Below are 22,682 nucleotides of genomic sequence, written 5' to 3'. Positions count from 1 at the left end.
GGGGATTCTCCTAACATCGATGATGAAACATATAATAGCAGTTGGGGTTGCTATGATCTATGTTCTGATTTTATCCCTGACTACGATTGTGAAAGCTATTTACCCCTGCCTATAAGTCCTGTAATAGCGGTCCATGCTTTACCGGTCCCTGCTCTACCGGTCCCTGCTTTACTGGCCCCTCCTTTACCGGTCATTGCTGTAATTAGTTCCCTAACTGGAACTAATGGAAATTATAATATTTCAGGTAAAGACGGCGCAATTGGAGGAGATGGTGGGGATGGTGGAGGAAGGGGGTACGGCGGTAAAGCAAGTGATATAAAGTTAATTACGCTGGGTGGTGATTCAGGAATATCAAGTAATAATAACAATGGAGGAGATGGAACAATAGGTAAAGGTGGTGAAGGAGGAGCTGGTGGTAAGCATGGGGACTCCCTATACGTCAAGTGTTTATATTCTGCGGTAGCGTCTGTCATTCCAGTATCATACAAAGTCATAAAAACAGAAAAAGTAGATCGCGGAAACGGTCCATCTGGAAATAATGGTATGGATGGAGCTCATGGAGCAAACAGCAGCCCAGATCCAGCAGACATCATTGAGAATAAATCTGAGTTTATCAACGATTACAAAAGTTATGCTAGAGAAAGCATGCATTTTGATGCTGGCCGCATTAGGAGAAAAGATCTCATAATATTTATCAGTGAACTGCATACGAATAGAGATATTAAACGCATGTATGATACGTCAGGATTATTAGGGGAGCACCGAGGCTTAGAGAGACAGTATCGTCGGTTACAAAAAAGAGATTCCGTACTTTTTTATCAATCATTACTAGAGAGGATTAATGAATATGCAAATAATCCAGAAGCTAACCAAAGATCCATAGAGCATAATAAGACCCTCGCCTATATGTATACAGCTGTCTTAAGCAAGTTATATGATTTAAAAAGTGATTCAGATCCTACATTGATCATAGATATAAACGGGTACCTTCGTATAGTGATGACCAATGTCAATAATTTTATTCAATTAAAGGAAAGATATAGCATGGTTCACACAATAAATAATTATAAGAATGAATACAAAAAAAATATTGATAAAAAAATTAACGAATCTAAGCTTTTCATCGAAGAGGAGATTACACCAGCCATTGATAAAATACTTGCGCAAATAGATAGTGAAATAGAGCTTCTTCTGGATGAAATAAAAGAACTGCAAAGAGAGGCTGAAGAAGAGAGAGATGAATTGCTTAAGAAAAAGAAAAGATTGGAACAAGCGGTGGTCCTTAGAGGATTGTTTAGTTGTTTAAAAATTGCAGGTCTAGCATTAAGTTTTTTAGTACCTGGAGGAGCGGTGGCAGGTGCGGTCATTGGAGCCGCAAGTTCCGTAGTGGAAGCTTTCGTTTTAGACGATCAGACCGCACAGCATCAACCTCTATCATTACCTGCTGGTGTAACGGCTGACGTAAGGTTATTGGTAGGTAATATCAGAAGAGCCCAGGACATTAAAGTGACGAGAAATAGTCAAATATTAGACTACATAGCTCATGAAATTGATCCACATCCATTGTTGAGTAATGTTCGTGAAAGTATAGAAATAAAAAGGCGTGAGATGACGGAAATCCGCAATCGAGAGGGAGCTCCAGGGCTCAAAGAGCGGTCTGAAGAGCACGTGGCCAAAATTAAGGCAGAACTAAAGGCAAAAGAAATCGAACTAAAGACGGACAAAACTGTTGATAAAAAAAGAGCCACTGAGGCATTAGATGCTATAGTTACCGTTTATCGTCTGATTCGGATTAGTGAAGTGAGCTTGGACATTTATAGTAAACACAAGAGTGATCAAGCAAATCTTGATGCGATAAGTAATGCTATTCAACAAGAAGAAGAAAAGCTACAGAATCTTAAACAATACGAAGATAGAATTTATAGTACAATGAAGCCTATATTAAATAACATGGCAAAGGATCTCGAGGAGGTAGAAAATACGTTGGGTACAAAATCTCAAGTTGCGCATGACGTAACCAAATGGCAGGTACAAAGCTCGCTCAGAGACATAAAACTGTCAGTGCACCAATTAACCAAAGGGTTCAATGTAGAAGACAACTTGGCACGTTACATTGAAAAGTTGGAAGAATCCATGACCACCTTAATCCATGTATACGATCGCATGCAAGACTACCAACAACAACAAAACTTAGCTAACTATATTGCTGCAGTCGTTGCACCCCATGGTCCAGATAATGATGATCAAAAGGAATTAGGAATACTCATAAGGTCTAACCTTGTCCTAGAGCAGTATGAAACAGCTGTTGATGCATTGAAGCAGTGGGTGTTTCCGTTCGCTGGTCTCTATCTTGAAAGGATTATGTTGCCATCCCATTTGGAGTTTAATAACAGCAACATTGAAGATTCAGCAGCTAAAGTGAAGGAAAAAATAGAACTGATAAAATCACAAGTAGAAATATATAAGACAGCTATTAAAAGTCATGAACAACATATACATATTGGGTTGTTTAATAGCATCTATGTTTCTTCCCGTCCGTTTTTCGTATGGAGAAATGAGGACCACAAAGAGGAGGTACGCAAGCTACTGTCGGGTGAAGCAATATTCCTGAAAGCTGACATAAGAGGCAGTGCACCGGACAAAGATGCCATTAAGTTTAATTTACTTGAACTGAACCTCAAAGTAGCTAATGCAAGTCGGCAGCTTGGGGTGAACGATACCCTTAAAGGCTTTAAGGTTAATGCCACCCACATGGGCAATTCATATTATAGGTATGGGGATACATTTTATGTTATAGTCAGTCCTAGTCAGACCATTGAGTATTCATTTGAAAAAGACGGCAATGGAAAACCAGTGCACAATAATCTAGTATATGATAAAATTAGGAATGGTGATTTTATGCTCAGTCCTTATGCCATGTGGAAATTTCAGTTAATTCAACTTAGCAATTCAACTTTCGATCAACTGTCCATGTATAGAGATGAAATTGAATTAGAATTAGTGGGAAGCGGATGTTATGTAACCAAAGTGCGATGACTTGCCGAACCTTAATGTAGAGAAGTTCTATAGAGCAGATGATGCCATGTTGTACCTTGACAGTGATTTGTATGATCAATACTAGGGAAGAAACTAGACGATGCATTGTCTCTTGATGCTTCACATTTTAGAGCTACAAAATCATTAAAAGCAAGACATCAAAATAAGGATTAAGAGTAACATGACATGATGTTACCTTCAGTGTTGTAATTATATTGAAATGAACTCAGGTGATGTGACCAACGCTGCAAGGTAGAGAGCAAACCTGCTTTTAGTGCAGATATTCGAGAGGTCTTTGCAACGACGCCACTCATTAACGGCGCTTAGATTTTATATCACAATTAATCCTTTACGACCGTATGTCTCTTTCTAGGAACGTAACTTTAAAATTTGAATTATACGTAAACTCTTGACAGTGGCAACCCGGGGACGTTTGTCCGCCACAGAAAAATATTGAAGTTGTCGTACACGGCAGCAACTATCAACGCAAGCCATTTTGCGTTCACTAGAAACGTATCCCTTTTAGGAAGTAGGCTTGTGACAATATTGCTCCGGATTGTCATTTTGAACTGAGCATGGACGAAAGCAATGGTGAGCTTTGTTGCTGCGATTTTTTAAATGCTGTTCTTATGCATCAAGGTCATGTTTGGTATATTTGGTTCCTACATACTCTGTAATGAATTTGTTTTATACGATTTATTGCATGTCACTGGGAGGGAACACTAGGCACTCCACTGTACTTATTGTCTCTCACTGAGATGTGAACCTTCAGGAGTTTGTGTCGTATGACATAATTTAAGATATTTGCTATGATATGAGATATGTGATATCTAGATATGATATAAACAATAAGATATATATGCCCGCGTTTTCGGATTAATGCATATTTTTTAAATGATAACATGTACAAAATTTTAATTATTTTTCCATGACATACTTCCATTGGTCGTATAGAGTCAATATATGATACGTATTTATACATAAAAAATTCATTCGAACATTTGTCTCCAGCTATTTTCACTCATGTTCATTCTAATGACGGAAAATGAACGGAAGCTCTCAAACTAAACTTACTCTGAACATAATTTTGATGGACAGTATATTTTTAAAATCGCTTATTCTTACAGAACATTTTTTCATTACCTGATTGTTTATACGTCCTCATTTTATAACAATCATGTTCATAATAGTATACGAGTATACTATCTAGTATTTTAGCTTTGTGCCTGATTTTACCTGTGAGTGACACGTATATTATTGACTTTTGGTAATGAATTTACAGGACAGTTATATTTTTTATATTTTTAACATGGCCGAGGGACATGCTATATTTTTATGGTGAAAAATTTGAAAAGTGGTATAGATATGATGATATTGCTGCGAAAATAACATGAAAACAATGAGAAAAAATTATTTCTTCATGATTTCGTTTATCAGGCGGTAGAGGGTTAATTTGACAAGGTTGAGCTCGGGAGTGTTATTCTCCAAAATTTACTGCATTGTTGGCATTTCTTGACATTTTGCTTGATGATTTACCAAACTCACACACGCGTCCGTAGAATGAAAAAACCTCGCGGTGGAGGCTGAGGCAGACATTTTCTTCATCCGAGTTCCGAGCGAGGATGTGAGGATGAAAATTGGGAAAATTGCAATAAAAGCTGGTGATCTTGTAGGTTGAATTGTTGAATATAGAGGTCAAGTGTTCAACACTAATTAATTATTAGAGTCTAATATTATTTAATATGATAGATCTAAGTTATAGTGAGTAAAAATAAATTATACATGTATTATAATTTCTTTCAAGTGTTTAATCCTAAATAAGTGTTCATAAAAAGTATAATTAGGAGTATATATGTCATTACCTGTTAACGGCTGCAACTGTTAACTGTAGTAATGATGTTTTTGTATGCGTCAAGTTTGAACGCGGTATGTTAGCGTCTCGTACACAATTCGTTTAGATCAGCTGTGAGTGCTAGGTGACTACATTAATTTTATAACCATGAAATTTATTTTATTCTTTCAAATATTCCTCGATGTGAAAGTTTTATGTGTGATGCTCAGGTTGAAGGCTCGACATGTTACTGAGACCGAGTGGTCACTAGTTCTTGTGCAGCATTTTTCAGGAGGATTCAATACATCTTGTTGCATCAGGTAACCTTTTTCAATGAACTATTTCTTTTATAAATGTTGTGCAGAGATTCTAAAATAAATTGCTGTGCAGAGATTCAGTATGGCTTAGTGAAGGTAGGAATTGGTGAGCAATTGTACTACGGTGTGCATGTCTTATGTGATGAGTGTGAACTCGATTTTTCGTGGCAGTGCGTTACGTGTCTCACAGATGGGGGTGCCAGAGAGATTCTGGGTTGGGGAAATTTACAAGATTTAATAACAAAGGAAATTATTTCCATTATTAGTTCATCAGAAGCAGCAATGGATGTAGTACTTTCGAGGAGGCAAAAGACCTAGAAGCATAAAATTACTCTGAATAGTAGATTTTTTCCATTTGCTTCTAATGATTGACGATCTATTAGAATGAATTTGCTGTCTAATAATGTAATAATATGTATTAATCAATAATTAATAATGGATTACTAATCATTCACTACTACTACAAAACAAACATTTCAAGTGCACAACTGTGGACAATCAAAATATTACACATTTATATTCGATGTCGATGACTCCCGTAATTGTATTGTTTAGAGGTTAAGAATTGCTTATACATATGACGACCGAACGTTGACAAGCACAAACAGGTTTGCTGCATTATCTTTCGATTCAAAATTGTTTTCAAATGACGATAGATTTTATAAGAATTGATTATTCCCAGGGGAGAAAAGGAATGTACGTTGAGTAGGCTATAATCAATAGCGTATTACGCAAATTTTGATCTATGTAGATAATGCGGTGATAATTGTGTAAACGGTTTTGAAAAGTTTGATTCATTTTGTTCTGCTTAAATTTTTTCAGGGGTGTGACTCAATGAGAAATTTTGTTAAAACTACAGTGCGAATAAACTTGAATAACATGTACGCAGCGATGTTGAATATTGATGTGATGTTCATTGAATGGCAATTAATCAACCTGCCTACCAACGAAGTATTTCCGCGGCAGTGTTGACTTTTGCTGTCTGTGTTGCAGCATTTTATCTTTTTGCATCACGAACTTTATCAATAATTGGATGACAAGTTTTTTCACTGGGATTAAAAGTACTTGCCTGATCTTTACTTCCGAACCTGTTAATAAGTGTATTAAGTGATGTTGATAAGTGTATTAATATTTAAGTATGACATTAGTGTGAAGTTTAGAGATATGTCAAAGCAGTGGATAGATACAAACGTCCCCTCATCCTGGCTTGTTAATTAAGTCCAAGCAAAGCATGAAAAATGAACAACACTTTCTAGAATTATGTGCTCCTGTGCGAGATGATCAATAAACTCATTGTAAAGATGAATTGTTATAAAGACCCGCTATTGTTCAGGTCCAGTTTTTTCCTCCTGTTGCTTTTGCTGCAAATAAATATAATCTAACGGAGGCTCAGACGTCATCTGATGGCCGGGTCGTCGCGGCTTGGCTGATGGTTCTCGAGAAAGATTCTTGCTGTAATGGAGAGCTTCTCTCGAATTTCATTTTCTACTTATTCTATTCAACATCGCTGACTGTTGATTATCAGGATAGCGATGACCGATTAAATTTTTTTACTTTATACGATGATGTCTGTTTTACGTTTCACGAAAATAACGACTATTATCAATTCTACTCTGTTGCTATAGAATAACATTTAGTATTACCAAATTCCCCGTTGGGAATTATAAAGGACCTGTGTTGGATATAAAAATGTTCTTGGTAATTAGTTTTTGTTATTTTCGTAGTGCTATGAATAATAAACTGTATTTTTAATGTTACTCATTATCAGCAACGGTACAAACCGTCGGATGACCTTATAAGATGAGTGGCACTACCATTGACGTGGCCATTACGGCTGAAATAAAGTGTGTGAAGCAGCGTGTTATTATTTCCTCATTACCCACTTGAGCTTAAATTATTCCTCATAATTCAGATGAGATCCATGATTAAATCAAAATAAGTTTTTAGTCCATTGATATTACTGTTGAAGTAGTTAAGCATTATTATCAAAATCTGACTGTTTGATTACTAAAATGGATTCAAGTATTAGTACGGTAGTTTTTTTTCTTTTCATTTCATAAACCAATAACATTTTAAATTTTATTAATTTTTCCCCCTTTCAATATTAAATAAAGTTAAATTAATTAATTTTGTGTTACTGTTATCTAAGTTAAATTATATGCAATAGCTCTCCCCTAATAACAACTTGAGTTGTACAAATATTTTTTCATTTTTCAAGCAGGTTCCTTCAATAGGTATTGCCAGCCTCCCTAGTTTGGTTTTAAGTTCGCTAACCAGGACATCATACTTTAACATAGGCCAAATAAAGGTGAGATTTGCTAAGATCAGCTAGATATTGCTTACAAAATAACTAAGGAGGAAAAGTAAACATGCCGGTTTTGAATAAAATTAGCAAGAGAATGGATGAGCACTCCCAAGATTATTGTTGCGCCTTAGTACACATATTAGTCATAACAATCGCCGACCGACTGGTACCATCAAACATGTTAATCTTATTTCGGTGTTGTATCCTGATGTGCTTGGTATTGAACGGTGAGGCACTTGCACGGGCGGAACTTGATACATTTGAAATCAAACAATATTTTAGGTCATATGAATGATCAGAGATCAATCAATGTTTTATTTTGAAATTTAATATCTGTAAAGAAAAATTGAGCTGACCATGGCACAGAAAATGTCAAAGAAAAAATTAATTGGGCTCATGTTATAACGGAAGAACGTAAATGAAGGAATACGACTCATCGAAGATTGAATTATTCAATTACTAAAATACACTATTTTATCCGTGCCAACAAGACTGTCACATGAAACGAGCGACTAAGTTCTAAGAATTCCAGACCCATCGTTCCCTGGAAAATCTTTCACTCGACGGAAATCTAGATCGCAGAAATCTTTCACTTAACCAAGGAAATCTCGTTCCTGGAAATCTGCTATACAACAAGGGAATCTCTTCTGAATATCTCTCACTCAACGAGGAAGATCTCGATGTTGGAAATCTTTCAATCGATGAGGGAAATCTCACGCTTGAAAATCTCTTCTTGGGAAAACCCTCACTGATCGACGAGTATCTCACTATTGATCGCTCCAAATCGCCCACTCAATGTTGGATATCTCGCTCTTAGAAATCGCTCACTCGCCGTCTGATATCTCATCCATGAAAATTTTTCACTCACCTCCGGAAATCTCACTTTCGGAAATCTCTCACTCACCGTCGTATAACTCACTTTTGGGAATATCTCACAAACCGTCAGATATATTGCTCCTGGAAATCTCTACTATAGAAATCTCTCACTCACCGTCGGATCTCTCACTTATGAAAATCGCTCAAACACCGTCGGATATCGCACTCTCAAAATCTCTCACTCACCGTCGGATATCGCACTCCCGGAAATCTCCCCCTCACCTCGGGATATCGCACTCTCGGAAATCTCTCACTCACCGTCGGATATCGCACTCTCGGAAATCTCTCACTCACCGTCGGATATCGCACTCCCGGAAATCTCTCCCTCACCTAGGGATATCGCACTCTCGGAAATCTCTCACTCACCGTCGGATATCGCACTCTCGGAAATCTCTCAGTCACCGTCGGATATCGCACTCTCGGAAATCTCTCCCTCACCTAGGGATATCTCGCCGCATTTGCAGGGCGCAAAACAGACGCAGCAGAGGCGGGAACGCCGGCATTGGTGGGCCGGAGCCTCCAACAAAGCGCTGCTGCTGAGTTCTTTGTCAACGGTCAAAGCTGAGGACAAGTGCGAGTGAAGCGAAATTCCGAGGAGGCGACTGATCCTGCGGGAAACAACAATCTGTCTAAAATGCAAGACAGATATGCAAAGAAAGACATGTTTATAATGCAATGCATTCACTGCAAGAAATGCAAGGCAGACAAAGAAAATGCAGTGAAAAACTGGTCCAATGCAAGAAATTTGCGGCAGACATTTTTGTGCAGCTTAAAATTTTTAAAAACTGCAATGTTAGGCAATATTACGTTCTTTGAATTTGAATTAAATTACGTAAATTTGAAGCAAGCTTCAACAATACGCGATTTACCCGCAGCAAATACACTTATTAAGCTTTTTATTCAATGGCTGTTTTTCATTATTAAAGCATCCACAAAAAATCACAATTGAAGAGAATTAATTTAAGCGGAAAGCAAAGCTCTAACATTGCACTGATCTACTCCATCATTCCATTCCCCAATGCAATGGCTTGTTTCCGCGATCCATGGCACTTGAGGAACGCGTTCATATCCACAAATCTCGATCGTAATCGCTATCATCGGCGCGCGGATAACGTCCTCATGGAAGAGCTTTGCCGGCATTAGCCTGTATTTGGCAATCTTAGATCGAGTATCTGCGGCCTACGGTCGGCAGTGGCAAGCCATGAAAAATATGAATTGTGAATTGTCGTTGCAATGAATAGAAACTTTAAGGATTAGTTTGCAAATAAATATTTTTTAATAGCCGTAAAGGAACTCATGAATTTTTCACTTAAAGTTTAATTTTCATGCCATGAGCCAATTATGAAAATTTTCATTGAAAGGTATTTTTGGGATTGAACATGGATTTTGTAATTCAATTGAACCTATTTATTGAATTTTGGTATCACACGTGGGAGTTCTGCCTGTCCTGGCATTCTCAGAACTGGGGGGGGGGGAATGCATGCAAGTGTCACTCTTCAGATTCAGGGAAGTCAGATATGGAACAATTTTCGGGTCTATTATATCGGGGGCAATTTTTGGGTCTTTTATACTGCCATTTTTAGAGCAGGTTATGGAACCATAACTTAGGACAGTTTCTTGGGACAAATTTTCATAAATTTCAATAATTTCTTTAACTTTTAGCAAGCTCTGGTACCTAATATGAGAAAATTTTATAGCATTTCGGAGAAAGTTTAGGATGCATTCGTGAGATAAATATCGAGACCACTTCCAGGAGTCCAGTTTAATACAATTTTTGAGGCCTAGTAAAATAGTATAATAGAATAATAGTATAACAGTAATAGTATACACTGTAGCGGATTGGGAATTATTTGCTTTAGCGGTTTGGGACTTACTTTAAGAACCTGCAATAGAAACACTTCTATAATCAATGCTGGAAATGTTTTTAATCTTATTTGGGATCAATATTATTGTACTGTAAGCAGCTTCAATTGAACACTCTGAACTCCTCTCATCGACAGCCGCTCACATGTTAACTCTAAGTTCTTTTTATCTAATTTAAGCTACTTTTAGTTAGGAATAATTAGTTTAGTCAGTTTTTTAGTTTATAAGTCTGAGTTATTATAATATAATATATATAATATAGTATATATAATATATATTATATAATAATATAATAATATATATTATTATATATAATAATATATAATAATATATATTATATAATAGATAATATATATAATATATAATATAATAACTCAGAGTTATTATTATCTAATTTAACTACTTTGAGCTCTCCATACGATGTAGGCATGTACTTTATATAATTCAACACAATATAACATAACATAGCATAACAAAACATAACACAACGAAAAATAATACAACATAACATAACATAACTTAACGGAACAAAACATAACATAATATTACATAACATATCTTAACATCACATAGCATAACATTAATTAACATAAAATAACATAACATGTCTACTATTTAGTCACTTTATCACCTACAACTTTATCTCATCACCTCTAAGTTCACAAAAATTATTGACTCTTTGATGACCTTATTACCTCTAACTTTTCATTACTAATATAGTTTTAGTTCACCTTATCGCCCCATGCAGGTCAGAACTATTGCAGAACCTCGCCTCATGCAGGTCAGAACTATTGCAGAACCTCGCCCCATGCAGGTCAGAACTGTTGCAGACAATTTCAAGATCAGCTACATACCAGACAGATCAAATTTGTCTGTACGACCCCTCAAGAGCTCTTCGTAAAAATTAGGTAATTTAAAGCCCTAATTAAATCACCTTGTTTGGTAAGAATCATTTAGGACTTAGGCCTAGTCATTGCAGACTAGGCTAGGGCTAGCTTAATGCTTAATACGTCATTTTGTTTGCTATCACAAAATTTTAAACTGAAACCGACCAAAAATGCTCTCAATACATTTATAAGCTCAACAACATTATCTTAACTCTTCAATAGACTTCACAAGCAAGATACTGGGAAGAGCGCAGGTCATAACAGAAGTCTTAATTGAGTCCTGGACGGTTTAGAGAATCTCTGAGCGCCCGATGCTCAATTGTTTGCTCTGCGCACGCCAGTCACGAGCGCGTAACTCCTGAACTCCGCGCTGAGTAACTCACTTCAATTAAGCCTGCCGATACAAGCTCGTGATTGTTCCTCTTAGAGCTCACTACTATTTCTTTGGTTGAGGAGAATTCTTCATTACTGTATTCTTATACAAGCAGCGCTATTGCTCCTCTTAGAGTTCACCATTTATTGTTTAGTTGAGGAGCATTCATTATTTTTATATTCCGATACAAGCACGTTATTTCACCTCTCGGATTTCACATTCATTCATTGGAATTGGGGAGCATTTAATACAATTCTTTATGGCAGAGAGTGAAGTTTCGATGGATTGTTTTTAATCCACGGTTTTACCACTAAGGATTTACATTATGCATATTTGCCATGTATATTTATTAAAGTTGTATTCATTACACTGATCACCGGGGAATATGGTTGTGGGATTATTTATTGTGGATCGATAAGATTTTTTCAACTGATTTCAAAACAGGCTTTGTTTTTTTCTCTAGCACGATTTTTTGGATTATTTGCATTTTTCGGATAATTATTGTAATAATTATATATGTTTGTATGCATAATTGAATGTTTAATAGAAGCGATCCCACGCATAAATTTATTTTACTTCGAATCAAATATCTGCAATACCGGTAGCTATATTAGGACTTAATGCACAAATAAACGTAATGCACTAATAATTAATATTAATATATTATCACTATACAAATATAATTATTATATACATATCTTACGTAAAAATGCCAATATTTCAAAAACTAGACGTGTCAGAGAAAAAGCAAAGTCATAAATCAGCAGCGAAAATGCTTTCCAATCCACACAGAATTACCTCGGAACCATTACCTATATCGATGATTATTCTTGAAGACAGTGAAGTGTTAAGGTAATCATATTTATCCACTGTTTTCCTTATAAGTAGTTGCAGAGAAGAGATCCCTTATCTGTATTTATCATTCAAATAAAAGGCAGTGAGCGTTTGATGGATAATTATTAGAATCATTTAAAAAACAATAGAGTAGTAAATATTCGTAATTGGTATTCATACTTCATTATTATTCTATACATTATAGACGATAGTGCGGCTTTATTGGATTGATATATGTCGATACTTTTACATGATAAAGATTTATTATCCGTATTCATTATTAAAGTCTCATTAATTAGTTAGGAAATATGAAACTCGTAATGATTGACAATTATTTTATGACTGATCCGATATCATTGAAAAAGTGTTATGCAATTCAGTTTCAATTTTTTACTTTTATTTCAAAGCCAATATGAGAAGACGCATGAAACTCGTTCTTTACTTCTCCCGCGACCGTGGATTCCACGCAGAAGATTATGTATTAATATTCAACATTGTAGCACCTGAATAAAAACCAACTACTATCAGTCTTTATGAATTCTAACCCACGGTTCAGAGCATCAAAGCTGTATATTTTTCTTCTGCGCTTCCCAAAGGCACTAGAAGTCATCGCGTGATGAGAATGCTGAATCCACCTTTGCCAAACGAACTATTTTCGAAGAACTGCAATATGACCAGAGCTGGGCAGCGCTACTTTGAAATGTAGCGCCGCTACCGCTACATGCTCTAAATGTAGCGGGCGCTACCGCTAACGCTACACCAACTAGATTGTAGCGAGCGCTACCGCTACCGCTACAGTAAAATGTAGCGCCGCTACATTAGCCGCTCCAATGGCCAAAATTATTGGAAATCGCTAAATATTTATTGTTCTGCTATTGGGATTTACTCATAAACATTTAATGATAATAAAACATTTTCAAAACATATCAATGAAACTTTATTGCAATTAACTTAACCGAAATAGTACGGGTTAGATATAGTAAATAAAAGTTAGTTATTCTTATGTTTTACCTTCCCTACATGGATGTCTACTTTAATCTACCAATCTCAAAAATTATCCATGTATACATATAAAAAATCAGTCTTTTATTTGTATATATATGTGGATAATTTTTGAGATTGGTAGATTAAAGTAGACATCCATGTAGGGAAGGTGAAACACAAAAATAACTGTGTAGAAATTACTGTAAGCAAATTCAAGTTAGGTGGCTGATGTCCGTGATGTGGTCGTGGACATGTGGTGGCAGCTGGCACGGAACAAGAACAAGTGGTAACTGGTAACAACTTAACAAGTAACAACTATTATGTTGACACTAGTAACAGGATGAGGTTGACAACCTTACACCGAAATCTTTCGTACAGTTTTATTTTGTAATTTATATTATTTATGTATCATGCTGGTTGTTAAATAATATTTAATACTATTAAGTAAAATCTAAAGGCTTTATCTATAAATGTAGCGGTAGCGCTGTAGCGGAAAACCTCGTATCGCTACTTAAATATGTAGCGGGCGCTATCGCTACCGCTACAATTGATTAAATGTAGCGCCGCCACATGTATCGTGCTACTGCCCACCTCTGAATATGACCTAGCTCTAAAAATAGTGTCTTCATCTGCCTTCCAGCTCTGTTGCAAGTTCTTGAGTTAATTCTTTTCCGCAGCTCATGAGACAGCGAGGAAAAATTAACCATTTGCCACGCACTTTAGTCAAGAGAGCGCTACTTTGGACCCGTGGAGTTCCTCAGGTTGCGAAGAAAACCTGAAATCGTTTTCTTTTTTGGCAACGTTTTCTGTTCTTCAGGCCAAACTCTCGCATGTCACTGACGAATGGCGTTAGCCGGCCCGAGATATGCATTTGCATACACAACCGACCCATAGAGCTTTAGGCCTCTTTCTCAGTCCTGTTTTACAAAGTGGAGAATTTTTACGGTGGGATCACTTCCATTTACAACTTTAAATGCTCAGTTAAAAGCGTGGAGACCATCCAGAAGTGAGATACTTTGCAACAAAGTTGAATTGAAACGATATTTTTTGCACGGAGATGAGCGCATGGCATGTCCGAGGAAAAATGCAGGCTTAAAAACATTTGACATCGACACTTGAAACTTTGCTCCCGTTTTAATTTGAGTCCATTATTTTTCCATGAATATATTTCCCACTGTCAACAAATGCCGTATAAACAACCGCCGCTGATATTTCAGAGGAGTTTAAATTACTCAATTACTATTAACAAAAATTTATTTTGCATGGCGTGCAGAGAGTGCGATTTACTTTTTCAAAATTAATGTCCTGCTATGAAAAATTTTTACTCAAATAAATCTATCTCAAAAAGGTGCCGTCGAACTATTACACTATTGACCTAACCTTTCATAATCATTTATAATTTACCTTGCTAATTTCCCGTCGCCTTGTTTTTTTTCTGGCTTGAATATTTTCTTTCCCGTCACTTGCCGCTACACATAGTGCTATCCTCGCTGCCCCCAAATATTAATTGGGTAACACCAACACATCACTTATTTTTCAAACGATCATACTCAACTTAATATATTTTCATTGCACTAAACATCTCTGACGGCATATGCATTCCATTAGTAATCGAACTTTTGAATTTAAATGCATGTGCTTAACATTGAAAACATACAACTCAAATTTTTTGACACATCCGACACACAACTTATATTTTTTTCAAACGCCCATAAGTTGAAAAAAGCTCAAGGGACTGTTTTCAAAGCTGCATTGTAGATGCAAGAGTTCAAGTCAATGAAGCTACACGGGCAGATCTCACCATTATAGGCGGCCAGGAATGACAGCTTCGTTGTCTTGTGATCTCCGACATGTCATCAAATTATCGAAAACGAGCCGTTATCGATACTTGGCTGTCCTCCAGACTTCTTTTCCCGATAAAGCGCTTGTTCTCTCGAGTCAGGGTAATGGCTTTATTGATGAGGAGGTTCTCTATAATGACTAAATTATTTCACCGTTATTTTCATTTCCTTGTTTTGTCTTGAATACCATACCATGTCCGACAACACTTGATGATGGTTAATTGAGTAATTGGACTTTTTTTCCATTTTAGATTTTATGTTAATAAATTAACAGGTTTTAACGTGGTCGTAACGAGAACTGGTTTTGAATTTCAACACCTTCGTCTAAATTTCGGTAACATTTAAAAATTATTTGGTTGAAAGTTGCTTAAAAAATCAGGCGCTGATTCCACTTAGGTTTAGTCGATTTGAGAGTCGGTTTTAAACTCCGTTATTTTTTCCGTTAATTTTTAAATAAGCGCCGAAAAACTAATTTTACATACCACTTGTAATTCTACAAAAGCGAGTTAGCCTGATAGTGCTACAATTTAATTATTTTATCATTTTTGCCGTCATTAAGAAGCAGATGGACCATGACACATCGTTTCAGTAGGTAAGAAACAAGAGATCAAATATTTCTTTCGCTTCAACTTTTAAAATGCATTCTCTCCTTTAAATTACGCAATACCAGATGATAATTTATTGCAATAGAACTCTTCTCAACCCTACGAAATGTTCGCTTTTTGGTTGTTGAAGTCAAATTGTTCTTATGTAATTATCCAAATGTTCTCCATTGGTATTCTCCAGATGTTCCACGATGTTATTCTCCAGATGTTCTTTGATGATATTCTGATGATATTCCCCAGATGATCTCTGATGATATTCCCCAGATGTTCTCTGATGATATTCCCCAGATGTTCTCCGATGATATTCCCTTTCTGCAGGTGTTCCCGATCCCCGAGTCGGTGTTCACGGTGGACAAGAGTCGGTCCGGCAAAGGGCGCGTGGTGGTCAAGGCTGTGCAGCTCGGCGCCGGCGACGCGCCGCTCAGATGCGAGATTTCCGGCGAAGCTCCGTACTTCCGGACGGACGAGCGCTGGGCCAAGATGGAGGTCGCGGGTGAGCATTTTGGTGATATTTAAGTAATTTATATAATATTATTTCAGAAACTTGTGGATAAATGAGGACGAATCAGGTTTAATGTATTAATTTCGCTTTTTTTCATTTTGAGGCGTTTCAGGTGACGCAGAATATATTTGAATCCAGTTTCTTAACTAAATGGATTATAGTTTCCGTTTTTAGATGAACTGTGTAATTTCACGAAAGGATTCAACATACATTTCATGGGGGCAATCTAGATGGTAGAGAGTGTTTTTTGAATTGCATGATTACATTTCGTACCAAGCACGAACGATAAAACAATTCTTCACATTTCCCTGACAGGAATATATGATATTGATGTTACCGTTCCGTCAATGTCTCCATCTGTTTTTATATTTGGCCAATTTAACAATGAACATAAACCAATTCCTCAGAAAATAAATCTCGTCAATTTTAATTATTACTTACACTGATTAAGTCTTCCGAATTATGTGCAGTGAACATATATTAAATATTGTACATTATTCAATGCATTCTAAAAATTAAAAGACATTGCCCCGCATGAAACGTCAATTTTTTCCCCATGATCACTACCAATAAATAATAACATAATTCTAAATTTTTCATCTATAGTTTTATTGCAGAACTTAGCATTGATATTATGTAATATTTTTCTTTTTTGCTTGCATCGATTCATGCAATTTTCCGTTGCGAACATTTGCAACTGAGTCCGTTTTTGTGCAGCTTCCATCAGCTCAGCTGCCACGCTATCAATTTCTTGCTCAGCAACGACAGCTCGACGCGAATTTATTTTTTTTATTTTATTTTTCTCCTTCCGGCGATGTTGCTGGCAGACGCGAGGCTTTTTGCGAGACGACTTACGACATCTGAACACCTCTGGTTGCTCCTGACGATCGAAAAACATCGACTTACGACATCTGACAACCTTTGATTGCTCCCGATTCTCAAAAAAATATAACTCGGTACGCACTGCAGTGAGTGACAGAGAGCTCATTTTCTCGTCGACGAAAATGAGAAGTCACGGACGGGCAGACAGAGGGACAGGAAGACGGACAGACGGACGGACGGACATGACGAGCACAATAGTGCATTTTTTCAGAAATTAGAAAATGCGCAAAAACATCGACTTACTACCACATGTAACATTTGAGATTGCTCCTGATGCTCAGAAAACATCGACCTGCGACATCTTGTAACCTTTGATTGCTTCCAATGCTCTTAAAACATTGACTTACGACATATTGCAATCTTTGATTGTTCCTAATGCTCAGAAAACATCGTTTCATGACTTGTTGTAAAATTTCATTGCTCATGAAGCACAAAAAATTATTATTTATGACAAATTACAATCTTATGTCGCTTACATTGACCTACGACTCTCTGAAATATTAAATGCAATACATATAATATTAATACATAAAATATTAAAAACATCTTTTCGCGTAGCATTATTTCTCTTGATGCTCGAAAAACATTTGACTTACAACGCCACGTAATCTTTTATTGCTTTAGATGCTTGCAATGCTTTTAGTTGAGTGTAATGTCTGGTACCCTAAACTCATGTTATTAATGACTTGGTTGGGGTCTATTAATTACATAAGAGAATACAGCATCGCGCTCCGTCATAATTTATAATTATTCATGTTCTTTTATTATATATGATGCTCAAATCACGTGTGCTAAAAGAAGCTTGCAATCTTCGATGTTCCTTACTCCAAAGAAAATTCAGATAACGATACCCCGCTACCTCTGATTCCCGATAAATAAAAAAAAAATTGAATAGTATTCTTCACTTATTAATAGTTATTCTTCCCATATTTGTTCATCCATCACCACAGCTAGTCAATTATTACTATACTTATTCATTTGGAAATATACTTACTTTTGAAAGAGACAGTCCATTACCGTGTAATTCGTGATTGAAATCTACATTGCACACGGCAGGGATTTTTAGTTAAGTTTCCGAATCGGTCAGAAGCAGCGGGTACACCAAATTCTCCGACATGCACAGCGTTGAGAGAGTTGAGAGATGCGGTGGGAGAATCGCGGAGATTTATAGCGGAGAGAAGATTAAGAAGTCGAGAGATACGGTTTGATATATTACGAAGACTGAGTACCGGTAGGGCGACTGGTACAGCAGAAGCGCAGTTTGACGACAAAGCGTCTGACATGTTAAATGATCTGCCGGGAATGTAGAAATCTACTCCAATTAGAGCCTTATGCTCAAGAGGTGTAGGAGCAGAGTTACCATATATGTACACAGAATATTGAAGTATCGTCAGCGGCTGCATTATACGCAATTTTTAATATATTGATGCATAATATGATATTTGTCATGCCCGTAATATTCTTTGTGTTTAGAGACGTTTTATTATGACCTCTGTTGATAAAATTCCGGCGGAGATTGTCGGTAAGAAATGTAAATAGACCATGAACATGTATTCCATATTTTCGTTGATGTTCGACTGCTTGATGAAAATTTAATGTGGCTTATTGAACCTATTTTTCTATGTGTTCTGCATTGTATTGTTAGTACATTTGTAAAATGTTGTACTGGCTGTCGTTTGCTATGGAACCTTAGTCAGGAAAGTATAGTACGTATAGACTTAAAATTCTTTGATATATCCATGAGGTTCATACAATGAAGAGAAGAAGAGTAGCGTTTCTAATTCGAAGAAATTTAATTTTGTACTTCGTGACACGTACGCGAAACTATTTCAGTAACTAGAAGATAGAGCCTCATCATGGTGTATTTTATAGTACGTAATATAAAATTCGGAATATTGACATGCGCAAACGAACGTGACTAATGTAAAGGTAATTGATAGGTGTCCGTACATTTTTTTATATTGAATTAAACTCAACGCGTACCAAAAAGTATATAATGTGTATATTGTAGTTGTGATTATTAGGTTAGTAATTAGTTACGTTGAGTAAATGTACAAGTTTTCATATCGCAGAGGTAATCGTATTCCGCGTAATTAGGTAATCGTATTCCACGCTATTAGGTAATCGTATTCCGCGTAATTAGGTAATCGTATTCCGCGTAATTAGGTAATCGTATTCCGCGTAATTAGGTAATCGTATTCCGCGCAATTAGGTAATCGTATTCCGCGTAATTATTAAGTCTCGGATCCCACTCTTGGTGGGGGGGATGTTAAGTTCGCCATACCATATAAGAATTACTTGCCGTATTTTTCTTTACTTTTCTGAATTTTCTTATCTCATTGTCAATTTTCTCAACTTGTTAAAAATTTAAAGTCATACATATGAACTAGCAATTGCTTCTGGCTAGAAATATGTTTCGCTAGGATGACAGTTGTTGTTACGGTGCCACTAGGAAAGGGTGGAAGAGAACAAGAGGTTGCACAGATCGAGTGGCCGGAAAGAGGAACAAAACTTTACGATCGCAGACGGCTCCTGTGTAGGATTTATATGATATGTTTACCACGCGTTAACAGCGGCAGCGTGCGAGCCACGACAGTTACATTTGCGTTAAATTACTATCTGAAAGTAACATATTATATAAATACAAAATATTCAGCATTAAATTCACCATATCTTTATTCGATGAAGATATGGTCATATTATGGTGGGTTTATTTCCTTGAGAACTCTTGATCATCTTGAGATTCAATCAAGTTCATTATATTTAACTCATTATAATTTATTTATTCATTTGTTTATTATTTAACTTTAACCATTTGTACAAGTTAATGATAAATTTTTTACTAAAGATGTAGAATATTTTAACCTCTCTTAAAGTTATCTACACTCTCCCTCCTCTCTCACTCAGTTGTGCCCTCGGACCCTCCTTCCCTCACGGGCGTCGCTGGAATGTATGCCCTCAACTCCCACGCTCTTAATTTATCTACACTCCCCCTCCTCTCCCTCAGTTGTGCCCTCGGACCCTCCTTCCCTCACGGGCGTCGCTGGAATGTATGCCCTCAACTCCCAGGCCCTCGCCACCTGCACGGCGCCCCCCGCTCTGCCCAAACCTGAACTTGAGTTCCGCGTCAACGATGAGAAGGTGAAATTAAATATTATCATTTGTATATTTCTTAAGAATATTCATAGTTTTATTATTGGTATATTATATTTATAGTATGATACTTTATACGGATTTTTTTACACTTTTGCTTGAGTTCCGCGTCAACGACGAAAAGGAGCTATAATATTTTATAATTATTACGAGTATTTCACTTCAGGCTATTTCAGTATTATTGTAGGCATCATAAAATGTTTAAAATGTTCAATTGTGGCAAAAAATTAAGGTCAAATGTAATTATTTTGCCTTCGAGTTTTTCTCTTATTTTTCGTTGTGTATTTGTGCATTTTACTTATTCTTCCAATTTAGCAGTTGTAGCATGTATCATTTTTAAAGTTATTTCGTTGCATTTTTTCTATTAGGTGCCAGCTACGTCAGACAGATCATTTCCCGAAACAAAGTTATCTGTTTTGTTTATGTCTAAATTGAAAGGAGGCAATATTAATTAAATATCTGCTTAAGTCATTGATAACCTACATTTAGAATGCATTCCGGTAAACTTTTATTTGCTTTACAAACCTCTTATCACACGGTATAAAAAAAACGAAATTCCTAAGCGCAGCCATGTAATTGATGAAATTGCCTTTAAAACTTGTAATTCAATGCAAGGTTTCCATTCTAGCAACCTCTCACAACGCCGTACATATCGACGTTGTTTCAACGTTGAAATCTCGTTGACATCTGACGGTAAAATTGCGATTATATATATATATATGGGGATATAAAGTCAAAATTTAACGCTATTTCAATGTTGAAACAACGTCGAAATGCACGACGCTGAAAAAATGACACGCTTATCCAATTTTCATTCTAAACTAATACTAAACGTTATTTCAGCGTCATGAGTTATGTTGTTTTAACGTTGATTCGACCTGACATTGCCTGCTGGGTCCTTTTATCCAGAACATGAAATACAGCAATTATGAAAAAATTTCGAAAAATATTTCATAATTCATCAATTAATCCCACTCAGGTGCACCCATCTCTCCTCCTCGAGCCGCTCGTGCAGCTGAACAACGCTACGAAGCTCTACTCGGTGTCACAAACTCTACGGTTACGCACAACTCTTTCCGTTGCACGCAGAGGCTACGTCATAGTTCGATGTTCGGCTTCGGTTCGTGATCTCTATTGGAAAAATTCCGAAGTGAAACTCAACGTTGATGTTCCCGAACAATTCAGACAGAGACCCGAGTTCCACTTATTCGGTGAGATTGACTGGAATTTGAAAAGTTGTACTGTTTTAATTTAACGAGTAGGATGACCGAGTGACATGGCTGCTATATTGTACGTCAATTTTTCTGACACCTTAATTTTCTATTTAAATGTTATATAACTTTTTTCAGAGGCTTAGATGGCTTTGTATGTCACTGTGTGTTTTGTGTCATTGTGTGTTTTATAACGTATGTGCAATTCATTGTATATTCTTAGAATAATTCAGGTTGACGTGAACATAAGAGAATTACATTGAGTCTTTGTTCACAAAGGTTTTTCATTTAATGTGAAAAGGAAACACTAATAAATAAAATATATGATGCAAAATTTATAAATTAAACTATTTCTTATCATCGGACTCGTTTTCTCATTTCCAGGTGACGCCGCAATGCCGACATCGTCTCCAGTTTTCTTAATTTTCCTGATGACGTCATCGTTTGCTCTACGTTTCTAGTCCCGCTACAACCCAAGCTTTTTGTACATAATCTTGACGCAAACTGAATATGTTCTTGATATGTTCATACTCCTGACGCATGATATGTCCATGTCAGTGATACATGTCATATACTTGTCCTTGAGATGTGACATGTACTTGGACATGTCCAATAATAATATTATTGGACATCGAATTAAAACATTAAATGTAAAATTCATGTCCCTTAATTTCATTTTTAAATTATCAATAACAAGCCAAATCAAGGACTATTCGTGCATCACGCACCGATTACTTTTTTAGATAAATTATATCTTCAATTATTTCATTTCAGGGTTAAAATATCTTCGAATATTCACTTAATTGAACCCCTTATCCTGAGGATAATAATTTTAACCAAGTTTGATAAAATATCGGTGGCCATTGTTTACATAGTTCGGTCTTTGACGACACATGGTTTAGAATGAGGAATAATAATTTATTTTACCGATGCAAATCTCTTTTCTATTTAAAATTAATATGGGTAATCACTGGCCACTCAATTGCCTAATTCATCGGATTTATGTATCCGGGTTTAGTGAAAATATGTTGAGTTTGGTCGCGAATATATTCATGCATACAGTACGGCTATTTCGCCTTTTTAAATAATAGCAACATTTTCAATGTACATCATGCCGATGCTTCATGAAGTATTTTCTAAATATGTTATTATATTAGGATTTTGTAAATGGGGACCGCTAAC

General features: G+C 36.3%; 1 protein-coding gene across 1 annotated transcript; it reads left to right on the top strand.

Moving 5' to 3' along the window:
• The first annotated feature begins 10,974 nt into the window (after positions 1-10,974).
• Positions 10,975-22,145, top strand: LOC108664971. The gene is made up of 5 exons (XM_018151679.2): positions 10,975-11,042; positions 16,071-16,245; positions 20,044-20,277; positions 21,269-21,500; positions 21,885-22,145. The coding sequence occupies exons 3-5, from the start codon at positions 20,089-20,091 to the stop codon at positions 21,959-21,961; spliced, it is 498 nt and encodes a 165-aa protein (XP_018007168.1). The 5' UTR covers positions 10,975-11,042; positions 16,071-16,245; positions 20,044-20,088; the 3' UTR covers positions 21,962-22,145.
• The last annotated feature ends 537 nt before the right edge of the window (positions 22,146-22,682 follow it).

The sequence above is a fragment of the Hyalella azteca genome, unplaced genomic scaffold, assembly GCF_000764305.2.
Source record: "Hyalella azteca isolate HAZT.00-mixed unplaced genomic scaffold, Hazt_2.0.2 contig8596, whole genome shotgun sequence".
Classification (NCBI taxonomy): domain Eukaryota; kingdom Metazoa; phylum Arthropoda; class Malacostraca; order Amphipoda; family Hyalellidae; genus Hyalella; species Hyalella azteca.
This window is presented reverse-complemented; position numbering and strand designations above follow the sequence as displayed.